Source organism: Triticum aestivum, chromosome 7D (assembly GCF_018294505.1).
Source record: "Triticum aestivum cultivar Chinese Spring chromosome 7D, IWGSC CS RefSeq v2.1, whole genome shotgun sequence".
In the NCBI taxonomy this organism is placed as follows: domain Eukaryota; kingdom Viridiplantae; phylum Streptophyta; class Magnoliopsida; order Poales; family Poaceae; genus Triticum; species Triticum aestivum.
Window position 1 is genome coordinate 18,850,012 of NC_057814.1, and position 24,023 is coordinate 18,874,034.

General features: G+C 45.4%; 1 protein-coding gene across 4 annotated transcripts; it reads right to left on the reverse strand.

The window, feature by feature from the left end:
• Positions 1-3,913: 3,913 nt before the first annotated feature.
• On the reverse strand, positions 3,914-10,394 carry LOC123169385 (disease resistance protein RPM1). Of its 4 annotated transcripts, none has more exons than XM_044587224.1 (10): positions 10,068-10,394; positions 6,923-9,811; positions 6,715-6,802; positions 6,298-6,405; positions 5,894-6,183; positions 5,619-5,760; positions 5,425-5,493; positions 4,773-5,327; positions 4,562-4,665; positions 3,914-4,393 (listed from the first exon to the last, which is right to left on the reverse strand). In XM_044587224.1, the coding sequence occupies exons 1-3, from the start codon at positions 10,181-10,183 to the stop codon at positions 6,766-6,768; spliced, it is 3,042 nt and encodes a 1,013-aa protein (XP_044443159.1). In that variant the 5' UTR covers positions 10,184-10,394; the 3' UTR covers positions 3,914-4,393; positions 4,562-4,665; positions 4,773-5,327; positions 5,425-5,493; positions 5,619-5,760; positions 5,894-6,183; positions 6,298-6,405; positions 6,715-6,765. The 4 variants fall into 4 exon arrangements, with proteins under 4 accessions (XP_044443159.1, XP_044443158.1, XP_044443162.1 ...); XM_044587223.1 differs by having other exon boundaries at positions 5,619-5,787; XM_044587227.1 differs by lacking the exon at positions 5,425-5,493.
• Positions 10,395-24,023: the final 13,629 nt, after the last annotated feature.

Below are 24,023 nucleotides of genomic sequence, written 5' to 3' on the forward strand. Positions count from 1 at the left end.
TATGAGGTGCCTCTTTGTCTGATCGGATTCACAAGGGGAACATCGTAAAGAAACATGTGGAAGGAACTATTTGTGTGTAAATTTATGATGTAGTTCATGACAAATTGAACCCAAGTGATCACTTAGGCTCAACCCCGAGCACCCTATGTGTATTTGAGACATTGAGTTGGTTATTCAAATCTTTTACTATATTCTTGCATTGCATGCATGGACATATCGATGAACTAATGTTGAGAACAACTATACAGTGACATTTGCCCATAACCTACAAAAAGTGTTCACAAAACGGTGAACAATGAAAGAAACCAGAAAAATCCAGGAGACAGAAACCCAAATACAGCACACCCTGAAATGTGTGCTCCTCCCTAAAGGGAGCGCCCCATGCATGATGTCGCTTCGAGAGCTTGCCGTTACTCCCGCTCACACCCTATAGCAGTCATCGACATCCTATGAGACATCAGAAACAGCCACAATTAACCTCTCCCTTCTGCTGTCAGGCAAATCATCGCTGCCGACGTGCTATTGTGGCGCTGGAAATGCTCTTCTTCAATCAATTAAGTTATTTTAATGGCCTGGACGCAGAGTTTCCTAGTGTCGTGGTGATACCATCTGCCCCATGTTCCCCAATAGTTCGGATGGGCTTCAAACCCACCTTAGGACCTTCTAAAAAAAGGAATGATCAGTTGCTGTTACAAAACACTTTTTTTAATACCTAGCTTTTGCTACTGGATGTGAATGTCAAACGACCATTCACCCAGCAATTTCTGATGTAGTTTGCTAAGGATTCAAATCAACTAACTCATCCATCGTGCATCTACGTGCTGTAAATGACAAGCATGCTTGTTCTAAATTGTGTAGAATTTGCCTGTACCACTGAATATGCATTTTGACCAATAGAATGCAGAAGTTGTTCTTACAGACAAATGGTTATTTGATTATTTGTGCCAACCTAATTTCACATATGGAAGGCGAAAATAAATCCACACGCAGATCACCGCTCGTATGATGCAAAAACATCAGCCAGCCACCTTGACAATCCAAACTTAAATTCCATATAAACAGCACATGACAAAAGGGTTGCCCAGCTAAGGTAGAGATTCCATCTAGTACCAAATATAATGAGCTCAATTAATCCGTGTGCCGATCTAGCTATCAAATGATTTAAATACGGTGATCTACAGTTTAATTTCAAGTGTGCCGGTATGTGGAGCTAAGCATTTATAGTAGATTTTTTTTAAAAAAAAAACAGGTTTTCGTGCTATACATATATGCCAATTTGTAAGCTAAGCATCTTCATATAACAAATGTCTTGTCTTCTTGTGTAAGTATATATCTAAACACATTAATTTAAATCATTTGACAGCTCGACTATTGCTGTCGACAACATGCAGCTAGTAGATAGGCAGCGATTCTTTGTAGCAGTTGACTCGAATTTGTTAAGAGTCTCAGGCCAATAAAGCAATCGGCCGGCCCATCGGGTCAGTCGGTTCTTTTTTCTTTTATTTTCTTTGAATCATTCGCTTTTTAATTTTAACTTGTAATTAGTCGCCGCTGAATGCCCGCAATGAACTGGGTGGATGGGTGTTTAATTTGTACTCAAGTCGGTGAATGGAGCACGCAAATTACTCCACACAGAATGAGTAGAATGAGAGCTGACTTTGATGGGCTCAATTCGGCCCATGAGTAGGATGGTAGCTGTCTAGTTTCAATCTTCTTTCTCGTTTGCTCTGCTATGTTGGTTAGTGCAGGATACTGACAAGTGACCAATATTGCAGGCATGGTCTTGATCTCTTAAAGAAAGGATAGTTATGCTACGTGATAATCGCATTATCACAAGCCAAAAACTGTTCTTCTACCCCTTTTTTCCTGTTGGATTGGAAGATAATCACAAGCCAGAATAACAAAGTTCTCATGCAAGCAGTCTGGGGACCAACAGTACTAGGCAAGTCAGCAACAAGAATGCAGCTTCACCGAGGCATCATGGGTGGCTGGGGTGGCACCGCCGCGGCCGACACCAGGAACAACGTCACGATCATCCATCTGGTCACCTCCAGCGGCTCCTCCGCATACGCGAGCAGTGAGCACAACCACCGGAGCGAGTATTTCAGTTGTTTACCGACGTCAATTCGGGTTTTCAGAACACACAAATTAAAATTGTGCATATGTAAAGCAGTTTGTAACAGGGGATGGGATACACATTTTGTAAGAGCACCATCATAGCAGTCTGAGAGAAGATTTCATGTTCTCACAGACACATTAATGCCATTGCCTCTCGGAAGGACCCCAAGGGTAGAGTACAGATTACTGAATCTCAACCAACATGCTACTGAACCCAGCCCCATTCTATCAAAACCTTGACAATAGAAATGTGGAAACTGCAATTTTATTGCAAACTGAAACCAGCGAAAACTAGAAAGCTGGTGGTATATCGATATGATGTTACACGCGGAACAGAGCGCAGCCATGTCCGGCTAGTGCACGAGTTCCATCGGCTTGCATGTCTCCTGATTCTTCATTTCAAAGAACTACAGACCATAGTAGCAATAACAAATTGAACAAGTGTACATACATAGTAGGATAAGATCATGCGATGATCTGGTGAATGGCGCAAGATGCAGCCACCTGATGTTCCGTGGACTGGAATCTGTTGGAGTCCAAAAGAAAAGAAAATTTGACATCAACTTGATCAATTCCATGGTGAAGAACTGATCACCTTCTACGGAAGGGACCTGAGCCACCCAGCAGGTGTCAATTTTAAATCCTCGATCGGTCATGTCGGAGCTCTGGAAATAATGTTGTAGTTTGCTCCAAGGTTGCCGGAGTGTAAAACGCCATAGATCTGCATGAAGAATTGCACAGGTGTTAGTGTCATCGTCACTAAATTCTTTGTATGGCGTCAGTTAATCGATTAAACAGTCTAACATGTAGGGGTGACAAAAAAACCTACCACAGAGAGAGAAGTAGAGAACACAGAGAAACAATTCGGCCTCTTCTTCTGCCCAGCTGAATCTTTCTAATTATGGATAGTAGGATGAACCTTGCAGATTAATGCTGCATCATCCGTACTCTATTGGATCTTGCTCTTCTTCTGCCCTGCTGAATCAGATTACATATAGAGCATTAGTTCAATTCGTGCACGTTAGATGGCAAACTCTGTCACAGGGGAAGAGCTGCTGGTATAAACAGGGGTGCCATAAGGAACAGAGCATGGAATAACAATCTAACATGAGGACTACAAAATAAATAAGATGTTCGATGTTGCTGAACTGACCAATTATCAGTATGGACCCTTCACAGGTGACACACTTCAGATCCGCATGGATGGTCGAGCCATTGCGAACTCCAAAGGGACCCCTCAGTTTTCAACTTCACTTCAGATCCCTACATCAGAGTCAGTTCAGTAATCGAGTCTTTGTCCATTCACAACAGGAGATGGTTGGGATGTTCACTCACTCCAGCTTCATCATTCACAGATGCACTTCTAAAATCTCATAGTTGCTCCTGGACACCAAGATTCTTGGAATAAACTTTTTTTTTAGAATATTGATCATGCAATTAATGCCTCAGCTTGTCGCTGGTTGAAAATATCTAATGTTTACCATGCAAACAAAAGACTTGGTCGTTGGGGTGTCTTCAGAGAGCTCTTACATATAGGGAACAGTATCTGTTGTACAACTAGATGAAATTGACGCGAAGAATAAGCTAAAATTTTCCATAGAAACTAAAACATGCTGGAAATAGAATGCTAGCATTGCCAAGCTACTGAATAGTCCAACTCTCCCCTGACAAACAAAATCGGCAACAGACATTTTACAAACCAGATGGAATCAAACAAACAGAGGGAGAGCAGAGCAAGCTATACATGCGGCATGGTGGAGACTCCGAGGCCAGTGCCAGGTAGAGATGAATATCAAAGCCAGGGAAACGACCAGCTACTAGCATCAGCCTGAATTGTACATGTACAACACAACATCTTGTTACAAGACAGAGAGCGATTTAAGTGTTTTTTTTTCAACAATACACAATCTATCAGTTGAAAAAATGCATACAGTGGAAATTAAAATCTCATTTAATAGTGTACTGCTGAATGAAATAGAAGTTAGCTGGCCTCTTAATGCTCCTCGTTCGCAGGAGGTTGACCACCTGCGACGATCACTCTCCCGCTGCTGTAGGCCATGGAAGTGGAGATGATCCCTCCGTTGCTTTCTCCAGTACTCATACTGATTTTTAGAAGGAAATGCAACCGTGATGTTCGCCGTATGGAGAAAGCATCTGGCCTCCCTTGAAGTTGGATCCCATCTTGTAACTGTCGACAATGCGATCAACAATGCAGCTTGGTGGTGCTCAGCTCAATCCGAATGCACTACACAGAGCACTAGCTTATTTGGACAACCTGAGATGTGAAGCTCTGTCAGCAGGTAGAATATTAAGGAAGTCTTGCTACAAACAGGGGTACATGTAAAATACATATATGTGTTCACAAGAACAAATTGAAAAGAACAAGATAGCTAGAAATCGAGCCAAACCAAAAAAAGGAAAAAGTGCAATATTTGAGCTGTACCAGTTGTGTACTTGTGTTACATGGTGGAAGTGGAACTGGTAGGACGCTTGCTTCAATTCATTCAGCACGAGTTGTAAGTGTAAAGCACATCATCTTGGCTGTTACTGTTACACACAAAAAGGAAAACAGAGTACAGATTAATTAGAAATCGCACTCCATAGCTGCTACGTACTGTTAGTTGAACGAAAGAGAAGCAATTAGCTAAGCTGACCTGATGTTTGCCGTCGCCATGCCCACTGCTTGGGACTGTGAGCTCTCTCCTGCAGCTGCAGGCTCGGGATGGAGAGATGAGGATTCCCCCGTTACGTCTTCCAGTTGGACAAAGACGTCCCACAGGTCGTGGCCGCTCCGTTCATTGTACAGTCGCAGCACGGGACTGTTGGTATGTGCATCCACTTCACTTTGCAGCATAGCAAGCTTCGCCACTCGACCACCGAAACCAAGTGAGATCTCCTGGAGCTTTGGAAGGTGGTTGACTCCGGTAATTCCTGATCTCAACTCGCACCAGCAGATATGTATCATTGCCAGCTGGGGTGAGGTGCCATCCTCAAATTTCAACTCTATCAGTTCATCCAGATCACGAATACCGAGCTTCTTGAGATTTGGGAATGCTCCCGTTTTGAACGCCAACTTCTCCCCAATATAAGCATCCCTTTCAAGACGAAGCTGCATGAGGTTGGGAAGTGACCCTAGCATTTCCATGATTTTACCTTCTTCCTTTATTTCGCTGCCAAATAAGCAAAGCTTCACCAAATGCGTCAGCTTCCTGTAAAGTGTGTAAACAAAAGGGGTGCTTCAAATTATAAAAGACAAGAGGAGGTAGCCCAATTGGTAATGGTGAGAGTCTACGAGACCAAACTGACCATTTGAAAAAGAACTAGTAGTTCTGTTTGGAGACGACAGGCAACGACTTACAGTGCAGATTGTATGGCCTAATAATTTTGGGTTTATGTTTAAAGAAGAGAGTGTTATTTTCTTCTGTTGTGCAAAAACATGGGAAATATAAGCTGAAAGGAAAATCTAAGCATAAGACCATGGATATAGAAAAATCAGTCACCTGCAGGCTGCAGGAAGTTCCCACTTTTTCGTTTAGTGATGAAGTGTACTTGTAGCTGCTGATTTTCTTCACAAGTCTGAACCCCTAACGGCACTTGGCTGATGATCATGCAGTTATACAGCGGCATGGTTATTGGACGGGCCTGTATGTGTACAGTACGTCATCTTGGCTGGTAAAACAACAAGACAGAGAGAGATAAATTCTGAATGTAGAAAGTAGCAATTAGCATTCCATTTGCTGTCGACTAGTACTGGACGAAAGAGAAGTTATCTGACCTGGCTATGCTCTTCGTCGGCGTCGGCATTCTCCAGTGCACAATCTTATACAGTAAGCAGGTGTCGTCATTCTTCAGTTATGATTCAGTGCCAAATATAGCATGGCATCATACAAACAGAGATCCACGGGCAAATGAACCGGAAGCGGAAGGAGTCAAAGAAGATAGGATTTGACATCACGTTTATCAACTATATAGCTCTGGTCCTCAGGAAATGACATTGTAGCTTGCTCCAAGATCACGGGAGCAGTGAATTGGAGGAAACAGTCTTCGCCCAGCTGTTAATTCTGTCTGAAAGATTGCAGGGGGGGGGGGGGGGGGGGGGTTAGTGTCATCATCACTGAATCTTTAGAATGAATTCAGCTGATTAAACGGTCTAACACTGGGGTTAGAGGAAACACGCACCAGAATGTTCTGCGCATAGAGAAACATTTAGAAACAATATGGCGTATCTTGCAGCTGTCAAACCATTCTGAGTACTCCATTTGTATCTTCCTGCACCTCCAGCGGAACCTGAATGCATATACAGAGATGTAACAGTTTGTCACCCGGTACAGAACTAAGGAAGCCGTGATATAAACAGGGGTACGTTTAAATATATGTCTTCACAGGCTTGAATACATTGCCAGGTCATGTAACATGTAACATGGACAGTTGATACCATTGGGTCCGAGTCACCTCCTTAAATCCAAGCATGTGCTATAAATATGTGTGGGTACGTACTGAAAGGAACAAGGTAGCTAGAAATCCGATTGACTAAATTTGGGAGGATCCTAATCTGAGCCAACACAAATAAGAAACAGAGCAAGATTTCAGCCGTACCTGCAGAGTGTTGCTTGTGGTGGAACTGGCAGGAGACTTGCTCGATTTCAGTCAGCACGAATTGTAAGTGTAAAGCAGATCGTCTTGGCTGTTATACACAAAAAGAAAAGGCAGAGTACAAATTAATTAGCACATCACACTCCATAGCTGCTACACTATATATATGGACACCAGCGATTGTGGAACGAAAGAGAATCAATTATCTGACCTGACGTTTGTTGTCACCACCGATTCTGAGCTCCCTCCCGCTGCTGCAGGCTCAGGATGGAGAGATGATGATTCCTCCGTTGCTTCTTCCACTTGGGCGACGACGTCCCCCAGATCATGGCGGCTCCGTTCATTGAACAGTCGCAGCACGGGACTGTTGGGGTGGGCGTCCACTTCACTTTGCAGCATAGCAAGCTTCGCCACTTGACCATAGGGACCAAGTGAGATCTGCTTGAGCTTTGGAAGCTGGTTGACTCCAATAATTCCTGATGCCAATTCGCACAAACTGATATGTATCATTACCAGCTGGGGTGAGGTGCCATCCTCAAATTTCAACTCTCTCAGTTGCTCCAGAAAACAAATATCCAGATTCTTGAGATTTGGGAATGCCCCCGTTTTGAACGCCAACTTCTCCCCGATATAAGAGCCCCTTCCAAGAGGAAGGTGCATGAGGTTGGGAAGTGGCCCTAGTATTTCCATTATTTTACCTTCTTCCTTTATTTCGCTGTGCCGTAAGTAAAGCTTGACCAAATGCATCAGATCCCCAACCCAGCCAGGAATCTCTCCAAGGCGTCCATCCAACTTCAGACTCCTCAACAGGGGAGGGGGAGAGGAAACAACATGCAGCCACTCAAGTGAACCATGCACATCAAGTGAGCGAAGGCAAGTGAGCTTCTGAACGGCATCACAGAGTATCCTGCATTTCTGCTTGGTAGCCCCTTTTGTAACCACGCTCAGTTTTCTCAGCTGCACAAGCTCACCTAGCTCTTTAATTGCTTTGCAGCTAGTTCGTCTGATGTCCACGACCTCTAGTATTTGCAGCTCTTTCAGGTTGCCGATTCCTTCTGGCACCCTCACACCAATTGACCCTGACCAACGGCTAGACCAGGCCATGTGTAGCTCAGCAACTACCTCAGCACGCTCACTAGGATTAACCAAAGGTGTGAACAGAATGGGCACTAAAGATGTGACAAGCAAGCATTTCACGGGTTGATCCAGGTCAAAGTATTCATAGAAACTATTTCTGGTACAACGCAGACTGTGTAAACTCTTGAGTTTACAAATCTCAGTTGGCAGTTCTGTAATATAACTGTCTCTAATGTTCAAAGTGCGCAAGCCTTGTAATTTCCCTATGGATCTAGGAAGTTTATAAATATGTGAATATTCTCGAGGATCAGAAAAATTCAGATACTTCAAGTGGCGAAACAATCCTATGTTGCTGATATCCTTTTGTGTGACTTGAAACTGTGCATTCTCTAGATCCAAGGCCCGGACCATTCTCATGTCAGGTGAACAAATTGAAGGTGATGGCCGCAATGGTCTCTCGCCAAACACAGTTATTGACCGGACGTGGCTCCAATCCATATCTATCTTTTGGCACATGCTACCATGGTATGCTACATGTCGGAAGGTCTCCTCCGTAGCACCAGTTACATTATTTCCCGCCACATGCACAAAATTTTCATCTCTAGAAACTGAGATCATGACATCACGCACAATATCATGGACTCGACAGCTCTTCACAACTCCTTCTATGTTCACCCTTGATGCTTGAAGCATGCTTCGGTTGATTAGCTCATTGAAATAACCTTTTGCCACATCCTCAATGTTCACCCCAGTCCCACCCCTAATCAATCCCTCAGCAATCCATCTTTCTACTAGACGCCTCATCTGGATTTCAAAATCCTCAGGAAAGATGCTTAGGTATAAGAAACATGGCTTAAGATGAGATGGAAAGTGGTTGTAACTCAAAGTAACCATCATCTTCATTGCTTCAAGGCTGGGGTTACTCTCAAGCTCAGACGGGAGTTGGTTATAGACGTGCTCCCACTCTACTATTTTTTTAGTGGCAAGGATCCCTCCAATTGTGAGTATGGCCAGTGGTAAACAACCACACTTTTTAACTAGTTTTTCCACTATGCTCTTGAAGTTTGCATCTGTGGTCATATCTTCATTTGTTTTCCTACTCTTCTTTAGTAGCAAATTTGTGGCTTCGACTATCTCTAAAGTTTTAAGGTGGTATATAAGGGATTCAAGAGTACATTCCTTTGCTAAGCCCACATCACGTGTTGTTACTATTATCCGACTACCTTTCTTGTTACTATTAGGAAAAACAATATCTTTAATCCACCTCCATGCATCTATGGTCCACAAGTCATCAAGAATAATAAGGTACCTCTTATCCTTAATCTCTTGATTGAGGTACTCGGCGAGGTCCTTTACTTGCACCACCTTCCCTTCAAGTTCTTTCAACAAGTTCTTCAGTGAATCTCCACCTAGAAGTTGCCTGATCATATCCTTGAGCATTTCTATCTTGTAAAATGACTGTGAAACTGTGATCCAAGCACAGCAAGGAAAATTCTTCACAATATCTTCCTTACTTTCATAAGTTTTTCTTGCAAGAGTAGTCTTGCCTAAACCACCCATGCCAACAACACAAATAACTTTGGCATCACCATCTCTAGTGTTGACATCCATAAGCTTAATCAACTCCTCCCTAGGCTTGGTAAAGCCCACAAGTTCTGCTTCATCAGTGTTGCTTGCTGAGTGATTACGTACATCTTCTATGTAAGAAACCTCCTTGTCACTGGTCGTTGAGGCCTCTGTCTTAATCAAGTTGTAGCGTGCATTCCTGCTGCTCACTTCTTCAACTCTTGATTTCAGGTTGCGAATTTGGATAGCAATCCGACGACGATCTTTGAGCTTCATTAGCCGTTTTGTTAGGCTCTGGCTCCTCACATGAACCATAAATTCATCAAGGCAATCTTCTATATTGTAGGACAGGTCCCTTACTTGCTCTGCCCACACCTTCAGTAGCATGTCTCTGTTCTTTGTTGCTTCAGCAGCCGCCAAGAACGCTTGCATCGTCTTCAGCTCGTCCTTGATGAACCTGCCACAAAAATTTAATTGAGATTCAAAACAAACATAGAACAATCGTTGGTACTATTCTATAGCTGGTGGGTATGCGTGCGATAATGCATGAGGAGGTTTGCCACATCCATGAAAACTGAAAAACTCAAACAGTGAAAAATGAGATCTGAAACATGCGTGACAAAACCCATATATTTCGTAGATTTTGTATTAGTAAGTTGATTTATATAACAATTTGAAAGAGTTAGCATGTAAATGGATGCATGCATACATACCAGATATCCTTCTGCACACCCATCACCAAGCTCAGCTCGGCGGCCGCGGCAGAGGCAGCCTTGCTGATGGCACCCCCCAGCATGGACCTCGCCATGCTTACCACGGTCTCCGTCATCTCCGGCTCTGGCTGGTTCCTCACAAAACACTTTCTCCCTTTCTTTGTGGAAGACCCTCACAAACTTAAGGTCACACTAGGTGGATGTCGAGGACGAAGGATTGGGAGCGGCAAGAAATGCAAGATTGCAATGATGTTTTCTTGCTACCAAACAGGGCAAACCGCAGTGCTGCTATAGGGAATGGGGATCCTTGAGTTTGGTCCTAATACTAGTAGCGTAGACCAAACGATAACGTGCTTGTGTGTCTTAGCTAGCGCCTCAAGACTAGGCGACTAAATCGGATCTGATCACATGCTTTAGGCCGGTTCCCCACTAATAATCTACACTTGAATAAACTTCTGACAGCGAAGCATCTTGTGAAATAAAAATTATCAAAGTGCTCGAAGCGGTGGCGTCTCGTGGACATCAAATTAATACACATAAACTTTGTAATTTTGTGGCACACTAATGGATGACCATTGCCAGCAAGCAGTAGCTAGCGAATAGTATCTTGATTATCACAACAAACTGGAATTTCTATGGAGAGACTAGCTGGCCGGCCACATCTTACTTAGCAATGACTAAGGGTTCTCTGCTCAAGTCTTCCTGACCATTAATAATCCCCTTAACTGATCTCGAAAAACAAAATGACCCCCTTAATTAGTCTGTACATTTAATTTCAAAAAAAAAAGCCTGTACACAATGAGCTCTACCCAGTGCTCCACCATGTACCAGTGCTAAGAATGTCACATAGGCAAAAATCTAACATCGCGAAACAACTAAGGAGGTGAGATAACACTTTGGAGACACTAGGAAGAAACAATGTCAACAAGCACGCGGATCTATGCAAAACTGTTATGTATGGAGAAGTCTGGTTGCTAAACAAATAAATGAAGAAAACTTAACTAGAGGAAGCCAAACACCTATGCATTGGGGTGTTTAATTGTAGAGCCCTTTTATGCACTTAACATCCAAGTACATGTGCATTGGGAGAGGCCGAGCCATTTGTTTCAGTTTCCGATAAAATAAACGAGAGATGTGTCAGCATCTACGAAAATACTAGTACTATCAAACGGCTGACACTCGGTGATTTCAAAATTATCTTAGGCTCAGTTTTCAAATAGCTATTCCATAAGTAAGATTTGACTCTGATCTATCTCGATCAATGGAGACTTGGCTAGGGTATGTGCCCATGTCCTTGTAGTACCCATCACTTTATAATATTGCACAACGAAAAGAGGTTGTACAATATTAGGAATTATTTCCTTGAATATCCACTTTTGGTGAGTTTCGAACGGAGATAAATGGCATGTCTAGCTACATCTTGTGTTGGATGATGGCAGGCAACTTAATTGACGAGGCTCCTCTCTCTTATACAGAATCTGGACGTTAAGGCTGAATCCACGATTTTGATGCCTGCTGAGGTCCAGGTTAAAACTGACGCAGAGAAGAGGTTGAAAGAACTTCTCCGCGAAGAAGAATTGAAGTGAGCTTTGCGGGCTAAGGTTCGCAAAGTGGTCCAAGGGGACGCGAATACTCAATTCTTTCATCTGATTGCTAATGGTAAGCACAGAAAGAAGAGAATATTCTAACTTAAACAAGATGAGGGCACTATTTTAGGACAGGATAACCTGAAAACATATATAACCGAGTATTATAGGCAGTTGTTTGGACCTCCGGAGGATAATTGTGTATCTCTCGATGAGTCCAGAACTGAGGATGTGCCTCAACTTTCGGCTGCTGAAAATGATATTCTGGTTGCCCCATTTTCGGAGAAGGAGGTGTTTGATGCTATAGCACAATTGAAAATAAATAAGGCTCCCGGACCGGATGGATTTCCGGTGGAGTTCTACAAGAAGTGCTGGCATATTATTAAGGGGGATTTGCTACCTATGTTTCATGATCTATTCTCTGGACAGCTTCAGTTATTTCACTTGAACTTTGGAACTATCACACTGCTTCCGAAGAAGACGGATGCTGTGAGAATTGAGCAGTTCAGGCCGATCTGCCTTCTTAATGTTAGTTTTAAATTTTTTACCAAGGTCGGGACTAATAGGCTCACACAGATTGCGCATTCTGTGGTGCAGCATTCCCAAACTGCTTTCATGCCGGACAGAAACATCCTTGAAGGGGTGGTCGTCCTTCATGAAACGCTCCATGAAATCCATTCCAAGAAGTTAGATGGTGTCATTTTTAAGGTGGATTTCGAGAAAGCGTACGATAAGGTTAAATGGCCATTTCTCCAACAGGCATTGCGTATGAAAGGTTTTGATGAAGCCTGGCGTCGCCAGGTTGAATCATTTACGCAAAAAGGGAGTGTGGGAATTAAAGTGAATGACGATATTGGTCATTACTTCCAGACACATAAAGGCCTAAGACAAGGAGATCCGATGTCCCCTATCTTGTTTAACATTGTGGTTGATATGTTAGCCATCTTGATAGGACGGGCTAAGGAGAACGGTCAAGTGGGTGCCTTGGTACCTCATCTGGTTGATGGAGGTGTATCCATCCTTCAGTACGCTGATGATACTATCATCTTTATGGAGCATGACCTGGCCAAGGGGAGAAATATGAAGCTGGTGTTATGCCTTTTCGAACAATTGACCGGGTTAAAGATTAACTTTCATAAGAGCGAGCTGTTCTGCTTTGGTAGAGCCAAAGACGAACAGGAGGCTTATCGGCAATTGTTTGGGTGCGACTTGGGGGATTTACCTTTCTCTTACCTAGGTATTCCAATCCACCATAGAAAGCTGACCAATAGAGAATGGAAGTGCATCGAAGACCGGTTCGAGAAGAAATTGAGTTGCTGGAAGGGCAAGCTCATGTCATATGGAGGCCGATTAATTCTGATTAATTCGGTGCTCACGAGTATGCCTATGTTTCTCTTATCGTTCTTTCAAGTCCCAGTTGGTGTTAGGAAAAGACTTGACTTTTATCGATCGCGTTTCTTTTGGCAGGGTGATGATCTAAAAAGAAAATACAGACTTGCAAAATGGGATATCATCTGTAGACCGAAAGACCAAGGGGGTCTTGGTATTGAGAATCTTGAAGTCAAGAACAGATGCCTTCTTAGCAAGTGGCTGTGGAAGCTTTCTTTTGAGACTGATGCCATGTGGGCCCAAATCCTTCGCAGCAAGTACCTACAGACAAAGTCCTTGTCCCAGGTCATAGTCAGGCCAACTGACTCGCCTTTCTGGAAAGGCCTGATGAAAGTCAAACAATCTCTGTTTTATAGGACAAAGGTTGTTATTGGCAACGGCGCTAGTACACGCTTCTGGGAGGATACTTGGCTCGGTGAGACACCTTTGGCCATTCAATATCCGTCTTTATATCGTATTGTTCAACGACGTGAGGTGTTCGTTGCTACGGTGTTTCAATCCATCCCCCTTAATATTCAGTTCAGACGGTCGTTAGTGGGCAATCATTGGGAAGATTGGCTCCGTCTAGTTCGGAGACTAATGGATGTCCATCTTTCTCAACAACCCGATGAATTGCGCTGGAAACTGACTAGGTCTGGAGTATTCACGGTTAAATCAATGTATATTGATGTAATTAATTCGAGCTCCATTCCGACCTCCAAGCATGTTTGGGATGTCAAAGTTCCTTTGAAAATAAAAGTGTTTATGTGGTTTGTCCATAAACAGGTTATTTTAACCAAGGATAACTTGATTAAGCGTAGTTGGACATGACCTACGCGGTGTAGCTTCTGTGATCGGGAAGAGACGATCAAACATCTCTTTTTTGATTGCCCGCTTGCCAGAGTACTTTGGCGGACGGTTCACATTGCTTTTAATATTACTTCACCGAATTCTGTCACTACGTCATTTGGGACATGGCTCACTGGGATTGAGCCTGAATTAACGAAACATATTCGTGTTGGAGTTTGCGCTATGTTGTGGACTATCTGGACTTGCAGAAATGATTTGGTATTTAACAGAACATCACGTATTCATTTTTTGCAGGTTATTTTCCGAGCCACGGCCATGATCCGTTCATGGTCGCTACTCACTCCGATGGCGGCCAGGGAGCATTTGGTTACTGGATCTATCCGCTGGGAGATGGTAGCTCGGGATATCTTCAACCGGTTTGGATGGCGGTCATGTAATATGATAGGCAATTAGTTTACCTATCTATCTTTAGCCAGCCGGTTGTGGCATCTTATCTTGGCTAGTCTGTGTGTCCAGCCTCTTTTGCTCTGTGTGAGCTGTCTTTTTATTACTTTTCAGTCGGAGACCTTGGAACCTTGTTGGAACCTTTTATTTCGTTAATAAGATGGCCGTATGCATCACTCTGATGCAGAGGCCGGGGAGATCCCCTTTTCGAAAAAAAGAAAAAAAATTGACGAGGCAGATTATTTCCATTGGTGGTTGACATCTCTTGTTTGTTTGTTTGTTTTTTTGCATACAAACCTTCTTGGCCTGTATTTCATTTGAATCATATATGAAGAAACAGTGCCGGTTAAGATTAAAAAATATTATTTATGCATAGAGGGGTTACCTCCACAAAGAATAGCTTTGCAAAATGAAGGTGGCAAGCGAATAAATGATGTTGTTTCTATGATCGGGATGGAATAACTTCATCTTTTTATCTCATGCAGTTTTGCCACCTTGCTATGGCATATGATTAATGTGACTTTTAACCTGCCTCCACATATTAGTATATCAAATTTGTATGGGAACTGGTTGGTTCGCATTAAAGTTAAGCCACATATGCAGATGGAAGTTTGTGCTTTGCTTTTGGCCTTATTATGGAATTGCCAGAATGACTTTTTTTCTTTCTAACACAACAAAATACAAAACTTTTTGCAGGTCATTTTCGAGCCACATCATGAATCCGGGTGTGGTCTTTACTTTAGCTTTCAAAGGTGCACATGTGCTTCTATGGATACTGGATGCAACTTTTGAGAGACAGTCGCATGGGTTACTTGCAACTACTTGGATGACAGTGATAATATTTTTTTTTTGAAATGGAGGAGGACCCCGGCCTCTGCATCTGGACGATGCATGCAACCACTTTATTAATTATTCACACAAGACCTTACAAAGTCATACACTAGTAAGACTAAAGCCATCGTCTAGGCAACATCTGTCGCTACTCCTATCCAGTTGATGAAGGGATGCTGATAGTCTGGGCCTAATACCAAACTGAACCTCGCAGCCAAACCTAACATCTAAGACCCTGAGGTCCCAATCAGGACGCCTACCGGGTATGGGGCACCCACCAGTTCGGCGCACTCCTCAACCAGGACACCTGCCGTGTATGAGGCCGCCACAGCCACCTGCCACCAATCCATCTCCAGTACTGTACTGCTGCATCTACCTTGCCCGGTCTAACTGCCGTCGACGCCACCATCCTGCACGTATCCATCCACACGCGCCCGTTGCAGAAACTCCGCAGCGCCATGCCGCCGGGATCCGTCGTCGGCCTTGCGGTAGATGAAACACCGCTCCTCCTCGTCCCCTCCAGCCAGCTCCTGCTCCAAAACAATGCCCTCAAGAGGGAGCACGACACCGAAGGCGCCATCATCGTTCGATCCGGTAGACCCAAATCTAGGGTTTCCCCTGGAACATCCCGATCATCTTGACGCAGTTTGCAACGACGATGCCTCAACAAGGGGCGTCGGAGATGCCGTCATCGTCTACCATGACCGAAGTCGGCGCGATTTTCACCGGAAGTAGCGCCACCACGATCTCGCCGCTGACTGGATCCGAGCACACCCTCGCCATGTAGACGTATGGTGTCGCCGGAAAGCCGGTTGAGGATCACCGGCCGCCCCACCCCGGCCCCATCACGCGCCGCCGGCCGGCCATAACCGAACCACGACATATCTGGCCGGGAAGCCGGATCCGCGACCACCGCCACCGCCCATCGCATAGCGGAGAATCCCACCGGAGGAACTCGCCAGCCCTGAGTTCGCCGGCTGTCGCCGCACAGCCAGGACGCCGCCGTGGCTGCCGCACAAAGACACCCCGCACGAGGCGCCCCAGCCGCCTGATGGGAGATCCGTTGCTTCCCTCCTGCCCTAGTCCTTTAGGCGTCGGGCGCCGCCACCACCGCGGCCAGTGCCGGCGGCAGCGGAAGCAAAGATTTGCCTTGCGGGAGGGCTGGCGGCGCGAGGAGTTGGTCCCCCTGGCGTCGCCCTGGGTGGCGGCGCGAGGGGGTCGGGAGGGAGGGAGGGAGGGGGTCAGCGTTTTGGATGACACTGCTAATAGGTGACGTGAATAGTCATATTTCTATTTTCACCGGTTGTGACTTCTTTGTTCTTCTTTTCTTTTAAGTACGAATATATATGTGCTGAACCTTGATACTAATAAAGGGATTAGTATTTTGCCAATCCATTGGTAATTTTTTTGGAAATACTCCTGTTGTTTTGAACAATTAACCCTGATCTAGTTTCAAGTCAGCTCACGAAAACATTTCAATCTTACAAACAACCCCAATAGTTTTTGGTAATCCTCCCGTGGTTCATTTTTAAGTGAAAAAGAAAATTGCTTTTTACAGGAAACTCACGGATATTTTTATTAATCAACCCATGGTCCATATCAAATGCTTTTTTTAACAATATCCATATCTTTTAAATCCTACTTCCAAATTTAACATATTATATATGGAATTTGATTAGAGAAATGTGTAGAATCCGAATATGATGTCGTTTTACAAGTTAACAATTTTCTAAATGCTTTTTAGGGTGCACAATTTATCAATGACGCATGATCCTTTTTCTTTCGTACTGGTGCTAATCGGGTGTTCGGGACTATATAAACACCTCAACAAAATCAGATTGGAGACAAAAGAAAAAAAAACATGCATGCCACGCCAATAGCTTGCAGGCAAAAAAAATCATATTTTTCATCTTATGCGCGCGCACGCACACAGAGAGACGCCTTAGGATTAACCACATGCAAAAGCGTTGTGATTGTGTGAGCGCTGAGGCCATCGTCAGCGAGGGTGGGAAGAGGGATAAGCCGCAACACATATGGGATGTCCTGTATTAGAACAGAGGACGTGGACATATTGGGATCTTGAGTCATGGTTATTGCTGGCAAAGCAAGGGCACTTTTGCTAGTTTAATAAATCTTGGATCTATCTGCTTGGGGTTTGGCACCATGGTTCTGTCTTACTCTCATATTGGAGTAGATAAGTTTGTAAGCATAATTAGATCTTGGATCCGTTTCAACCAATGCATGAATGGGCAAGACTTCACAACACTGTCGAAATGTACAAGTTCGTTCTTATGTCTCTGTGTTAGCACTCTCAACTCTGAAAGTCTGATTTACCAAGTGTGTACCTGAATATGTGGGCTCATCATCACCTTAGTGACAGCCGTTGTCTCTTCCCCAAGAGTATCTTCTTATAAATCCATTTTAATCACTCTGCAAGCGGAATTAATGTACACACGATGTTCTGTGCACGACGTCCAGCCAATAATTGCTCTTCACCGTCAGATGCTTTAGGAACAAAAGTACAAATGGCTGGATGAAAAAGTCGTGTGCATGTCGTCTAAAAAATGTCGGCTGTATAGCAGTGCTCCTCTGCAATTTTGCATCGCTGAAGAAGCGTCTCAGAAAGCCAAAGGTACAGCGGAGGAGAACGTGAATTAGTTTGCAGCAACTTTAAATTTGTGCAAGGTCCAAAACTGAATATAGAACGTGAATTTTTTGGCGAAAGATGCTAGTACAAAACAGTCCATGTTGCAAGTTACTTAGTCCACAGAGCACGAGGTTGCCCTTTGATCACCACTATGTATGAAAGTCAAATGACTCGGCGCAATAGCGGATCTGGTCATCTGCAAGCACGATGAAATGGTCGCCAGCCTTCCTGGCAACATTGGGATTGATGAATGATTGGCTGCATTCGCTAGTTAATCAACTTGCAGCTCGTGGTTTGCCTTAATCCATGTGGCCACTTCCTTGTACAGTACAGTAGGTCGCAACAGATATTAGAACAAGTAAATTTGGATTCTATTTGCTAGAAAAAAGAAACAATCTCATAGCTCTCTGTCATACTGTAAATCACTAGCTACAGTATCCCATCTAAAGCCGGGTGTCCCAAACAGACACTAATACCAAATGTCCGGGTCTAATACCAAACAGACATCGCACCAAAGCCTAACATCTAAAGCCGGGTGTCCCATCCAAGCCACTACCTCGATTGGGTCTCACACCGGTCTCGCACACTCCCAGTGAGCACCGCACGCTGCAAGGGCCGTCACCTCCATCATCCCTCGGTCCATCCTCAGAGCAGAACTAAAGCACCGACCTTGCCAGGCCTCTCTGCCATCAACGCCACCATGACGCCAGACAGCTTCCTCCTCCTACGCGAGTCCATCTCCGCACATCAGACGCCGAGTCTTCACAGCGCCACGCCGCCGAGATCCGTCACCATCAATGTGTAAGATGAAGCACCGCTCCACCAAAGTCGCCGTTCTCCGGTCCCTCGAACCCGTGTGCACTTCCAAGAATGACGCCGCCAAGGGGGAAACGACACCAGATAGCCGCCATCGTCTGATCTACTGATCTAGGGTTTCACTCGGAGGTAGCAGAGAGTGGTCTTGAACTTCTCCACGGCGATGCCTTCAGGAAGGGAACGACGCAGACAGCGTCGCCATCGTCAGCCGTGGCAATAGACAATAGCAGGTTTTCACCCAGATCGGATCAAAGACCTCCATCTCTTGTGCACGGGTCGCCGCCATCCTTGTCGGGATCTGGATGATCCAGGCCGCTGCTGCCAGATCTCAGCAAGGAGAAGTCCCCCCACCGAGACCCGCCGGCCAAGCAGGGGAGGCCGAGACCACGTCCGCAGCACCAGATCCGCGATGGATCCGTGCCTGCGCCGGCGCCCCGGAGCCAACCCCGCGCGCAGCCGCCACGGCTTGGCCGCCCGCTCGTGCCGCCGTCTGGCCGCCGCGCCGTCCGACGCGCCCTCGCCAGATGACTTCTCAACAAGCAATAGATGCCCCGTGGGCGTTAATTAATTCGCAATACACATTAATTTTATCATTTGGCAGGTCAATTATTGCCATTGCCAGCAAGCTATAGCTAACATCCTCTTGATTATTAAGGGGGGCTGAATTTCTAAAGGAAGACTCGATCAATACAGCCCAGCCGGGTCTTGTTTAGACAAATGACTAAGTGTGTTCTCTGCTCTCAAGTCTTCATATTTTATACAGCCAACTGTAACCATTGGTATTACTTTAATTAACCATTACAAAAAAGGGTGATGGGACATCCATTGCTCAAACCAAACCCCCACTTAATCTTTGGAGTACTCAACTTGATCATACATGATTTAGATATACACAGTGGTGAGTAAGGTCAGATGGAGTCTGATAGGCCACCTGTTCGCCACTTGATCTTATCTGACTTGCCCGTTAATGTGGTTAAGACCAGGATCTATCTGTTTACCAAAAAGGGCTTTCGCCCATATAAAGCAACGATCAACAACAACACGGTACAAACGCACGCCACCACAATACACGTACACATCCAAGGCAGAATACATAGTCGCTGAGCGCAGCAACACCATCCCTAGCACTACAAGAGCAACCGGGGACTCCAACCATGAACATGGCACCGCAAAGAGATGAAGCCGCATATGACGAACCATGGGCTCCAAGGCGGTGTCTTCAGGAAGGTTACGACACCGGAGCGCCGCCACCGCTCGATCCAAGGATCAGAGTTTCCCCTGCAGCAACACGACGGGCAATGAGAGCTGCGACGATGCCTTCAAGAAGGGAACGAGCCTCGCCGCTGCCGATCCGTCCGAAGACAGAATAGGTTTTCACCCCAGCCGACACTCATCGTCACCCAACGCCACACACCCCGGCTACCACGCCGCCCGCATGACCATGGCCACCGGGCAGCACGGAGCCACGGGCTCTGCCCATGAGCACCACTCTACCAACACCAGGGCCGCCGCCCCGTCATCCAAAACCTTGACACCACCACACTCTAGACCTGCCGCTACCCCAGCCAAAGAGAAGAGCGGAAAGGCCCCGCATTTCGCACCCCTGGATGGCCCCCAGCGCCAAGACTCAATAGGCCGGCCAAAACTGGACACCATCGACTCGTCCTGCCACACCAGGCGCGGGACGAGCACGGTTCTGCAGCCGGGCGTGAGACGGGCTTGGTCCTGCAGCCGGGCGCTGGACGAGCTCAGTCCTGTAACCCCAGGCGCGAGATAGCCGATGGACCACAACAGGGAGAGGGCCCGATTCGACGAAAGTAGCGCCCAGACACCGAGGAGAGGAATCGAAGGCCGAAATAGTCCAGCAAACGAGCTGACGCTGGGGGAAAAGCCAATTGTCGCTGCAGCCAGAACCGCCGCGCTGCCGTGTAGACACCAAGCAGCAAGGAGGCCACACCATACCTCCCCGCACCGCCGTAGCCCACGACCAAAGCAGCCACCACGCCGGGCCGCTGCCCTAACCCGCGCCGCTTGCCGGGACCAAGCCGTTAGGTCCGATAGAGCACGTAACCTCCGGCCGCACCTCCGCCCGCCAACCCCGCCGCCAAAGCTATAGCAATCGCGCCGCCAGGAGATGCAACCCCTACGAGACCCACCTGGAGTCCGACGGGTGATAATCCCCAAGTGCAGGGAATAATCGTAGCAATTCCCAATGGTGTAAGTGGTAAGTATGGAGTGTCGAACCCACAAGGAACTAAAGGTAATATCAATATTCTCTCAAGTACTATCTGCCACTGATACGACTCTACGTACACCGAACGTTTGCTTCCAACTAGAAACGAGAAATAAAACTATGCTCTGGGTATGAAGAGGATAATTTTGCATGATATCGGAGAGCTAAAACATAAAAGTAGGTGTTGTTCTCATAAAGTTGGAATATATTACTAAATATTATAAATGGCGAGTGTGGAATAATGATGGATCGGTGTGCGGAATTATCCTAGGGAATCGTTAACAAGACCGGTAATCACTATTGCAATTTCATATGAGGGGGAGGCATAAGCTAACATACTTTCTCTTCTTGGATCATATGCACTTATGATTGGAACTCTAGCAAGCATCCGCAACTACTAAAGATCATTAAGGTAAAACCCAACCATAGCATTAAAGCATCAAGTCCCCTTTATCCCATACGCAACAATCCCCTTACTCGGGTTTATGCTTCTGTCACTCAAGCAACCCACTATAAGCGAATCATAAACGTATTGCAACACCATACAGCGGGAATCCCTCACGCTTGCGCGACACGGAGGGCACAATAGGACAGCACCAAAATAAAACATACAACTCATACCAATCTATATCATCAATCAACCCAAAGACAAAGGATATCTACTCAAAACATCATAGGATGGCGACACATCATTGGATCATAATATGCGGCATAAAGCACCATGTTCAAGTAGGGTTTACAGCGGGGTGCGGGAGACTGGACCGCGTAAAAGAGATGAGGATGGTGATGATGGTGGTGATGTTGATGAAGACGATCACCGCGGCGATGATTCCCCTCCCGATGGCACTCCGGCGCCACCAAGAGAGAGGAGGAGAGGTTCTCCCCCTTGTGCTTCCTCCTCCATGGCCTCCCCCCTAGATGGGGAGAGGTTCTCCCTCTGGTCCTTGGCCTTCATGGCGATGATGGCCCCTCCGGAATCCTCCTCCATGGCCTCCGGTGATGATGGCCCCCTCCGGCAGGCTGCCAGAGAGGGCCTAGATTGATTCTCGTGGCTACAGAGGCTTGCGGCGGCGGAACTTCCGATCTAAGTTATTTTCTGGGGGGTTTTGTATTTATAGGAATTTTTGGCGTCGGTTTCACGTCAGGGGGTCTCCTAATCGTCCATGAGATAGGGGCCCACGCCAAGGGGGTAGGGCGCGCCCCCCACCCTCGTGGACAGCCCGGGACTCTTCTGGCCCAACTCTTTTACTCTGGGGGCTTCTTTTGGTCTATAAAAAATCGTCAAAAATTGGCACGTCAATTGGACTCCGTTTGCTATTCCTTTTCTGTAGAACTCAAAAACAAGGAAAAAACATAAACTGGCACTGGGCTCTAGGTTAATAGGTTAGTCCCAAAAATCATATAAAATATCATATAAATGCATGTAAAACATCTAAGATGGATAATATAATAGCATGAATACTTCATAAATTACAGATACGTTGGAGACGTATCAACGGGCCAGATCCCGCATGCCGACACCATCACAGGCAGGCCCCCGCCGCCACCATTGTAGGGCGCACCACCGCCTCCCAGCCGCCCAATCGCCGGATCCGTGCGCCCCCACGGCGTCGTCCGCGTCGCCGGAATCCCGAACAGGGGAGGGAGTGTGATGCCCCGTCACCGCCAGTGTCGCACGGGCTTCACCCAGTGAACGCCCTCCGGCGGCGGCGAGGAGGAGGAGAGCCAAAGGGCGAAGGAAGGGTAGTGCCAGCGGCGGATCTCGGCCTCCGGACGCGTGAGCCGGGAGGGGGGTGGGACCGTGTCTATCTGTTTAGCGCTTGACAATTTTGTTCTTGTCCTGCTCTCAAGTTGAAATTAATAAGTTTGTAACCACTAGCAAAAGAGCCCGTGCGTTGCTACGGGAGAGAAAATAACACACGCTCTTAGATCAATAACCATGTCTCAAGACCCTAATAGGTCGATGCCCTTTATTGGCCTCAGTGTTCACACAACAAAAACACGTTTGAATGTGGTTAGTCCTCGCACTCGCCCGAGCACTCGCTCGGAATATGATGACAAATATGTTCTTTTTTGCCAAGAGGTTTTTCAGAGGTGTGGATGCGTGATTATCAATATTTTGTTTCCTCCCAATCTGATTTTAATGGGTATTTATTTACAATTCAGATCGCCGCCGGTATGAAAGAAAAACAGATAGTGCACGATAAATTAAGTTTGCACCCAAAATAATATTTTAGAAATATGTAACATCTAAAAATAACATCATATTTAGATTCTACATATTTTTCTAATCAAATTTATAATATATAACATGTTAAAATCAGAGTTACGGTTTAAAAGATATGGATGATTTAAAAATGATTCGTCTAACTTAAATATGGACGGCGGGTTGATTACCTGAAACTTTAGGGAGTTTTCTGAGAAAATGCAAAAAACGGTTTGGTTATGACTAAATCATGGAGTGCGGGTTGATTTCAATAAACTGCAGGGACATTTTTGCAAAAAGGTGTGACGAACGGGCAGAAACAGTCCATGCTTTATTATTACTAGTAAAAGAGCCCGTGCGTTGTAACGGGAGAGAAAACATAACACACGCTCTTAACTCAACAACCATCACTCAAGACCACAAGAGGTCCATCTCCTTTATTTTTGCGAGGCATCATATTTGTGTTGCCGCTTATCCTCTTTCTCACCCTCGCCGGCGATGGCCTCGGTGTTCACAGAAAACAACAAAAAATGTGTGTTGAATATGGTTAATCCTAAGGCGTCTCTCTCTCTCCCTCTCTCCTCCCTCTCCCTCTCTCCCGCTCGCTTTCTCTCACTCTCGCGATGAGAAATCTGTTGTTTTCTCCTGCGACATTTTTTAGAGGTATGCATGTGTAGTTATCGATGTTTTCTTTTCCGTATATGGTTATAGTGGGGTGTTTATTTGCAATCCAGATCGCCGCCGGTATGAAAAAAAACCGGATCTTGCGCTATAAATTATAAGTTTGCTTCCATAACAATATTTTAAAAATATTTAACAGGTAAAATTAACATCATATTTAGATTCCACACATTTTTCTAATAAAATTCATATAAAATATGTTAAAATCGAAGTTACGGTTTAAAAGATAGAGATAATTTAGAAAATCATTTGGTTTGACACAAATATATTCCAAAATAATATTTAAAAATACTTAACAGGTAAAAATAATCTCATATTCATATTCTACATATTT